This window comes from Ovis aries, chromosome 4 (genome assembly GCF_016772045.2).
Source record: "Ovis aries strain OAR_USU_Benz2616 breed Rambouillet chromosome 4, ARS-UI_Ramb_v3.0, whole genome shotgun sequence".
NCBI lineage: Eukaryota > Metazoa > Chordata > Mammalia > Artiodactyla > Bovidae > Ovis > Ovis aries.
This window is the reverse complement of record NC_056057.1, coordinates 95,083,617-95,092,624: the sequence shown is the minus strand read 5'-3', so window position 1 is coordinate 95,092,624 and position 9,008 is coordinate 95,083,617. Positions and strand designations below refer to the sequence as shown.

Here is a 9,008-nt window from a genome sequence, read left to right as displayed (position 1 = left end):
CCATCTCAAAAGAGGAAGGCATTGCCAGCTCCAGATGATCCACTCGGCCCACAGAAGTCTGTGACTGGCACGGCTGTCCTCTCTTCAGCAACGTTCTCCTGCTGTGGAGACCAGAAAGCAGCAACGCAGTTGCCACCTCCCTTATGTTCAGATAAACACAATGGCTCAGACACGAGCTCCTGAACCCCAAGAGAGGCAGAGCAGGGCCTCAGACATCCTACAAGGTCAGAGATCCGTCAGGTCTTTCAGCATCTGGTGAGGCAGCAAGAACTAGAGCCGGGCTTCTCCAAGGGTCCTGCAGCAGCACAACCTGGGAGTTTAGTGGAAACGCAAATTCTTGAACCCCACCCTTCCTGCTGGGTAGGGCCCAGCAACCTGAGCTTTTGGGAGTCTTCTGGTGACCATGGTGCACGCCCAGGTTTGAGAAGGACTGGACTAGAGCTGGTGTGTCCACAGAAACTGCTCGGATACAGCGCCGCAGTGTCAGCAGAGTGGGAAGGTTGCCCTATTTCTCAGGAACAGACAGGGTCCTTTCAGGTTAAGAGGAGCACCATCTTTCACCTGACCTGAGTCAGGGTCCCCTGACAGCCAGCCAAGGGCTCACACGAAGTCCACACAGACAACACAGCCAGACAAGTGTCACCCCCAGCTCACAGCTTCCGAGCAAAATCCCCCTTCTCTGTACAAAGATTCACATACTTGCCTTTTTTCTCTGATATTTACAAAATCTCTGATAGTTATGAGATTCAAAGATGGTGCTTACACTTAAAGGTGCCTTTCCTTTCATGTTACATATTTGGGGCTTTTAGGTCTTTGGGGGCCAAGCACAACCAATTGCGGTTTTCTCTCCTAAGTGTATCCACACAGGCTGGGGAGATCCCAGAATATCAGTAGGAGGCAAAAGGCTCATTTCCAGTAGTGACCCCAAGAGTCAGGGTCAGCCAAGCTTAAAAGAAAGGGCTGCAGAAGGTGGGAAGATGTAAATGTGGAGAAAAAGGATGAAGAGTTCAGTGAAAGAGAAAGGAGAGGGACGAGGGACGATTTACCTCCTTCTCCCTGTAAATCCCATGGAGAGAGGAGCTGGTAGGCTACAGTCCATGGGGTCAAAGAGTCGGAAATGACTTAGGGACTAAGCATGAGCACCCTGCACCTGGACCACTGACCCTGTCCTTCCTTTGAGCTATTGTCCTCGAGCCCTAGCAAGGTCAGAGCAGGGCTGACCACCCCGGTCTCCATCGGTGTCTGTGGCTAATTCAAGTCAGACAAGAGGCTGCTGAGGAGAAAATGCTAGTAACAAAATATTTATTACTTTTCTAGAAAAAGATGAGGAAAGGAAACTATGGTCAACAGAGGGACCCACGAGCAAATGCAATGCTTTTTTCATGTCTACTTTAAAAAACAAAACCCCTCTGGGCAAAAGAAAACTCGTGAAAGCTAGAACTGACCTTGGACAGCGAGGTTCAATTCTAACCCAGATTTATACTAACTTTTAAAAGTTCTATCAATTCCACCACATTGCGTGGGAATTACCGCACACTTTCTCCCCCCCTACCCCCAACCCCTTAACTTCTGAAAAACCAAACTGGCTCACTCACTCATATCTGGGTTTAGCTGAGGAAGTAAAATGCATTTATCATTATCTACCACAGAAAAGCACACTCAGTCTGCACCTCAGATTGTCGTCAGTAAAGTCTATTTTGCTTGCAACGGTGGCATAATCCTGCTTTCTCTTCCCCGGGTTCTGTTCTTTGCAGGAGAGAGGGGCTGGGAAATGCCCTCGCTTAAGTCTTGCCTTTCCCCTTCTTTGCCTTGGCAGCGCCTGGCCAGCGGAAGCCGCGCAGCTGCAGGCAGTCAGCCACGTTGTGCGCGATGTAGTAGAGGTTCAGCATGGCGGCGGGGCTGAGGATGTCCACTTCCGGCTTCTTCTGCTTCTTCCCACGAGGCTTGCCCCGGCTTTTCTTCTTCCCTTTAGCTGGCTTTCAAAGACAAGTATACACAACGAGGCAAAAGTTAGTTCTTATAACCTTGAAAATACGTTGAAAATATATAATTTTCAACATTTCCCACAGAACTTAAGGGGAAAAAAAGTTCGTAAAGGGAAAAAAACCTGTGACAACAAAAAACGTTTATATAAAGCGGTAAGAGAAGTCATATGCAGTCCGATGCAGCGACTGCCTATCAAGCACCGTCTCCCAGAGACTGGGAGAGCAAGGCGGAGAAACTGAGGCACAAGACCTATACATTGCGGGCTGTGTCATTCCACGAGAGGGTGAAGTACAGGGAGATAAACCAGGGCGGGGGAGAGAATGCGAAAGGCCAGAGGGGAGTGCGTGTAGGGGGAGGGGAAGGCTGGCACAAAGAATTCTGTGTTCCAGGCTTCCCCAGCTCTCATGCGCCTGCCCAAAGATGCCCTCCTAAGAAGAGAAGCGGCGTTCTCTTTACTTTCAAAAACAAAACAAAAAAAACCTCCAAAAACACAAAAAACTAAACTAAAATAAAAGCCCCAACCTATAGCAATTAGTATGTGGGCCTTGTTTGCAATTTGATTAGAACAAGCCATAAAAGGGCATTTAAAACAAAAAAGCAATTGAGAAAATTTGACAATATCAAGTCATTATTCAGTTAGATCTGAGAGTGGCTTTGGGTCATAGAAGAAAATGTTCACACGTTTCAGACATGCATACTAAAATCTGTAAGCATGAAATAAAAGGAAGCCTGAGATTTTCTTTAAAATACTGCACCTTGCCCACCCTAACCCGACCAATAAAACATAGATGAAGCCAAGGTGGCAAAATGCTTACAATTTCTGAATCTGAGATAACGACTATACAGTGATTCATTTTACTACTCTTTTTGTGCATGTTTCAGAACTTTGCTAATAATGATTAAATTAAAATGTATTGGCTAATTAGGATCAAATACATATTTTGGCATGTTATGTGATACTTTCAACCTCATTGAGCAGTCATGAGGATTAAGGGAGACATGAATCTCAGGCACATAGCACGTGTCTGACACTAAGCACTTTTAATAAAGGACGTTGCCATCACTTTTATCATCTCTAATCCTCATGAGTTTCAAGGGAGGGAGGTATATTCGCATCTTAAAAATGGAAAAGCAGAGGCTCGGCAAGGTCACAGTGCAAACTGGCGTTCACCAGGCTTGGGAGCAGTGCTCTTAGGCCACAATCACGCTGCCTGGTTAAGGCCCTGTGGGGTATCCAAAGGAATGGATACCATCCTAACCTGGGAACAAATGATTCCCGAAGTTTTGCTACAGCCACATGAGGCTGCAAGGAATTCTCTATTCCTATGACCCACCCATACAGAAAATAACAGATGGGAGTATACTACAAAAAAGGTGTCTCTTCTAGGCAAGGGAAAGGAGGAGTGTGTAAGTTATCAAGGATGCCTGCAAGGGCTAAATGTTTGTATAAAATAGACGTCCTCTTCATAGCACCTCACTTCAAAAATGTCCTCAGTTAAACAAAGAGAAACAGTCAATGTGTTACAAATACTAAAGTACATTTTTGTTAAGTGAAATGGAGGATGTTCCTAGATACGAAACGCAGGAATGAAGACGAGACATTATGTTACAACACAGTGGCCTGGCTTCTGTGAGGAAATCCAAATGAAGAGAAACAACATGGTGCCCCATATGATAACTGCGTCTCTGATAAAGCATCCTTGTGGGTGTTGGATGTGCACTGCCATAAGCTCTTAAGGATTCTGAGTCTTGGCTTCCTTTCTGATTTTATACTCTTTTGCATGTCAAACACACTTGACTTACCTGGAATAACTGCCAAAAAAAAAAAAGTGTGTGTTTTAATCTCTAAAATGGTTTGAGAACTAAGATTCATACAAGAGTTTGACATTTTTATTCAAGGTTCTCATTTTTTTGTAGAAATTGGCAAACATTCTAAAATTCATATGGAAATGCAAAGGATATAAGACAGACGTTTGACATTTTTATTCAAAGTTCTCATCTCTTTGTGGAAGATTCTGAAGTTCATAGGGAAATGCTAAGGGCTTTGAAAAAGAAGAACAAAGTTCAAGGACTAATACTACCTTATTTCTAGAATTATAAAGCTATAGTAGTCAGATGGTATTGGTGTTAAGATAGACAAACGGATTAATAAAGCGCAAACTAGACCCACATGTATATTTGGATAACTGATTCAAATAACTGATTCAACTGATTTTCAACAGAAGTGCCAAAGCAGTTCAGTGGAACAAGGATAGGATAATCATTTCTATAAATGCTGCTGGAACAATGGATATCCATGTGCAAAACAATGAACTTCAATCCATATATGTTCCATATGCAAAAATTAACTCAGAATGGTTCACAGACCTACATGGCTCAAAATTATAAAACTTACAGAAGAAAATACAGAGAAAAGCCTTTGTGACCTCGGATTAGGCAAAAATTTCCTAGATATGATATCCAATTTGATGTCTGTAAAAGAACAAATGGGTAAATTCACCATCAAAATGAAAACTTAAGCTCTTCAAAAGATTCTGAAAGGAGAATGAAAAGCAAAGCCACAGATTGGGAGGAAATATTTGCAAATCATATGTCTTGAATGTGGTGATGGCTTAATGTCTGTACACCTATGCCAAACTTATCAAACTGTATATTTTATATATGTACAATCTATTGTGTATCAACTCTAGCTCAACAAGTCTGTTAGAAAATTACTATAAAGGAATGAAATTTTTCAGTTCTGAGCTGGTTGGGTTGGTTGACTACAACCCCATGGCTCTTGGCTATTTCTGGTCTCAGAACACAGAGCTCTCGACTTAAAACTCTCCCAAATCCTTAATGAAGACCATTTCAGCTTCAAGCCACACTTGTCTTCCTTCTAGTACCCAAATGCGCCAAGCTCCTCTCTGCTCCCTCCTCTTCCTGCAGATCTCCACAGCGGGCCTAATTTGTTTCTTATATTTGTGCTAGCCTCTGCTCAAATATTACCTCTTGAGAAAAACCTCCCAGACACCATGCCTGTGTTTTTTCTACTACTAAGGTGACCATATAATTCAATGCCCAAACCAATACACTTCAACAAGCATTAACTGGGACTGTCCCAGGCAAAGAGGGAGGAAGTACAGATGGCCTCCCATTAACCCTCCCAGCACTGTCACCTCCTATCTCCTTGCCCCAAGCACTCTTTACTATTTAATAATACTTTTTGTTTATGTATTTATTGTATGTTTCCCTACCCAGACGTTTTATCTATGAGTTCACTTAATTCCCCAGGACCTAGAACAATGTCTGGAACATTGCAGGGATGAATAAAATATGCTGAGTGAATAAAATGCAACTCAGATGCAAGGCAAACAGCTGAGAAAAGAAGAGAAGGAAAGGCAAAGGAGAAAGGGACCAGTACAGCCAACTGAACGCAGAATTCCAGAGAACAGCAAGGAGAGAGAAGAAGTTGTCTTAAATGAACAATGCAAAGGCACAGAGGAAAACAACAGAATGGGAAAGACTAGAGAGCTCTTCAAGCAAACTGAAGATACCAAGGGAGCATTTCATGCAAGGATGGCACAATAAAGGACGGAAATGGCAAGGACCTAACAGAAGCAGAAGAGATTAAGAAGAGGTGGCAAGAATCCAGAAGAGTGATACAAAAAAGTCTTAATGACCTGGATATACGTAATGGTGTGGTCACTCACCTAGAGCCAGACATCCTGGGGTGCGAAGTCAAGTGGGCCTTTGGGAGCATGAGTATGAATAAAGCTAGTGGAGGTGATGGGATTCCAGCTGAGTTTTTTCAAATCCTAAAAGAGGATGCTGTTCAAGTGCTGCACTCAATATGCCAACAAATTTGGAAGACTCATCAATGGCCACAGGACTGGAAAAGGTCAATTTTCATTCCAATCTTAAAGAAGGGCAATGCCAAAAAATGTTCAAATTACCGTACAATTGCACTCATTTTACATGCCAGCAAGGTAACGCTCAAAATCTTTCAAGCTAGGCTTCAACAGTAAATGAATCAAGAACTTCTAGATGTACAAGCTGGATTTAGAAAAGGCAGAGGTACCAGAGATCAGATAGCTAACATCTGCTGGATCATAGAAAAACCAGGGGAATTCCAGAAAAACATCTGCTTCATTGACTATGCTAAAGCCTTTGACTGTGTGGATCACAAGAAACTGTGGAAAGTTCTTAAAGAGACGGGAATACCAGATCACCTTACCTGCCTCCTGAAAAATCTGTATGCAGGTCAAGAAGCAATAATTAGAACCTTACATGGAACAAAAGACTGGTTCCAAATAGGGAAAGGAGTACATCAAGGCTGTACATTGTCACCCGGCTTACCGTATATGCAGAGAACATCATGTGAAATGCCAGGCTGGATGAAGCACAAGCTGGAATCAAGACTGCCAGGAGAAATATCAACAACCTCAGATACGCAGATATTACCACCGTAATGGCAGAAAGTGAAGAGGAACTAAAGAGCCTCTTAATGAGGATGAAAGAGAAGAGTGAAAAATCTGGCTTAAAATTCAACATTCAAAAAACTAAGATCATGGCATCCGGTCCCATCACTTCATAGCAAATAGATGGGAGAAAAGTGGTAACAGTGACAGACTTTATTTCCTCCAAAATCACTGTGGATGGTGACTACAGCCACGAAATTAAAAGACTCCTGCTCCTAGGAAGAAAAGCTATGATAAACCTAGACAGCATATTAAAAAGCAGTCACTTTTTAACTTGGTCAACAAAGGTCTGTATAGTCAAAGCTGATTTTTCCAGTATTCATGTAGGGTTAAAGAAGGCTGAGGGCTGAAGAATTTACGTTTTTGAACTGTGGTGCTGGAGAAGACTTTTGAGAGTCCCTTGGACAGCAAGATCAAGCCAGTAAATCCTAAAGGAAATCAACCCTCAATATTCACTGGAAGGTATTGATGCTGAAGTGAAGCTCCAATACTCTGGCCATCTGATGTGAAGAGCCCACAAACCGGAAAAGACCTTGATGCTGAGAAAGACTGAGGGCAGGAGAAGAACGGGGAGAAGGGGGCGACAGAGGATGAGACGGTTGGATGGCATCATGGACTCAATGGACATGAGTTTGAGCTAACTCCAGGAGATAGCCAAGGAGAGGGAAGTCTGGTGTGCTGCAGTCCATGGGGGTCGCAAGATTAGACACGGCTAAGGGACTGAACAATAACAACATCCACAGAAAGAATCCCACTTGGGACCCTAGACGGGGCAGCAGAAGCCAGGTGCCTGACTAGTCGCTCTTGGTATGTACTGGAGCCCTGGGCATTTTCTGAGTGTGAAAGTTGCTCCACAGAACCAAAGGACTTCAACCAACCAACTCACAGAAAGAGGGCCTGATTCTGTGGTTACAGTCCCCTTTGGCAGGCGCAGACCACCAAGAAAACCCCTCTCCCCCTTCATCTTTACCCAGAGCGCTCAGATCACTGGGCTGGACAATGCCGCCCCACGACCCTTGGAGATGAAGGCGCCAATCTCTTGGCGCCGGCAACAAAGCTTAGTAAAGCGTGCCTCTACGAGACAAACGGTACTAAACCAATTTAAAAAGTGCCTCGGAACCTCTTAGACGTAAGTAGCGTGTATTACCATGGTAATGCGTTCTCAGTTGAGCAGGTGAGTGTGGCAAGGGTTCCCAATCCTGAAAGAAAGACAGAGACCCGAGTTCTCCGCATCGCCTCGGGGCGGCGCCCCCGCGCCCATTCCTGCCGCTCACCGGGCTGCCGCCTCGGCACTCGCCAGCGAACCGCTGCCGGTCCCGGGACCTCGCCGCGTTTGTCTGGGACCGGCTCCCGCGGCGCGGCGCAAGGAGGCCGAGGCGCTCAGGGGAGCCCGGCGGGCCAAGGAGGCCGTCAGCCACCGAGCGGCCGCCACGCCGGACTGCGCACCCGCCGCACGGATGTTCCGGGATGCTCGTCTGCGGCGAGTGCGCCTCGCGGGCGCGGGAGAGCCGCGCGCACAAACGTCGGGAGGCGCGCGCCGCGGGGGCGGGGCCGCGCAGTGTTTACCTGTTGCCTGGACACCCGGGCCTGGCGCCCGGCCGTTGGCAGAGTCCGACCCGCCCACCCCGTCCGCGGAGCCCTCCCCCGCGTTCCTGACAGTCGCCGCCAGCCCTCCCGGGTGCGCCGCGTTGGCCGGACCACTGTCCCTCGCGCGACTCTGGCTAAGGTTGCGCGCTCGTGGAACCCAGGCTCGGCGCAGCGGCGGCTGGCTCCGGGCCACACCCGGCCGGACGGGGCGGGGGTACCGTCTTGGCCTTGGAGTGGGCGGATTCAGCTGTGAGTGTGAGTTCTGCCACTCACTGACCTCGGAGAAGTTAGCCAAGACTCCAGTACTTTTTTGGAAAATGAGATAAAAGCCTTTGAGGGTTGAAGTGAAAACAACATGCGGAAATGTCTTAAAAGAGCCTGTAATAATAGAAACGTTACAAAATTTACAAAATCTCTCATGATTTATCTTGGCTGTGCTGTGCGCAGGCTTTCTCTAGCTGTGGCAAGTGGGGGTTTCTCTCTAGTTGCAGGGCACAGGCTTCCCGTTGCGGTGGCTTCTCTTGTTGCAGGGCACAGGCTCTAGGCGCTTGGGCTTCAGTAGTCGTGGCACACCGGCGTAATTGCCCCACTGAGAGGTGGAATCTTCCCGGACCAGGGATGGAATCCGTGTCCCCTGCATTGGCAGGCGGATTCTTAACCGTTGGAGGAGCAGGGAGGTCCTACAAAATGGTTTTTAAAAGAGCCTGGAAAAAGTTCTTATACTGGTTGTGGGATAAAGCAAGAAAGGACCCAGTAGCAGCAGTGCTGCTTCCAACCGTCAGCTCATCCTGACATCCCCCCTGCAGAGGGAGAATACAGTTTAGTACCAGGCACCTCATTCATTTTAATGACTCATCTCCTTTCTTTTTATTCAAGTTCAGTTCAGTTCAGTTCAGTTCAGTCACTCAGTCGTGTCCGACTCTTTGCGAACCCATGAATCACAGCACACCAGGCCTCCTTGTCCATCACCAATTC

The 9,008-nt window shown here is 46.3% G+C and overlaps 1 protein-coding gene across 2 annotated transcripts; it reads right to left on the bottom strand.

Annotated features, from left to right (window-relative positions):
- Nucleotides 1-1,285: 1,285 nt before the first annotated feature.
- Nucleotides 1,286-8,031, bottom strand: SMKR1 (small lysine rich protein 1). Of its 2 annotated transcripts, none has more exons than XM_042248817.1 (3): nucleotides 8,013-8,031; nucleotides 7,594-7,645; nucleotides 1,286-1,976 (listed from the first exon to the last, which is right to left on the bottom strand). In XM_042248817.1, exons 2-3 carry the CDS (start codon nucleotides 7,594-7,596, stop codon nucleotides 1,782-1,784), a joined length of 198 nt encoding a protein of 65 aa, XP_042104751.1. In that variant the 5' UTR covers nucleotides 7,597-7,645; nucleotides 8,013-8,031; the 3' UTR covers nucleotides 1,286-1,781. The 2 variants fall into 2 exon arrangements, with proteins under 2 accessions (XP_042104751.1, XP_027824599.1); XM_027968798.3 differs by lacking the exon at nucleotides 8,013-8,031 and adding an exon at nucleotides 7,721-7,819.
- Nucleotides 8,032-9,008: the final 977 nt, after the last annotated feature.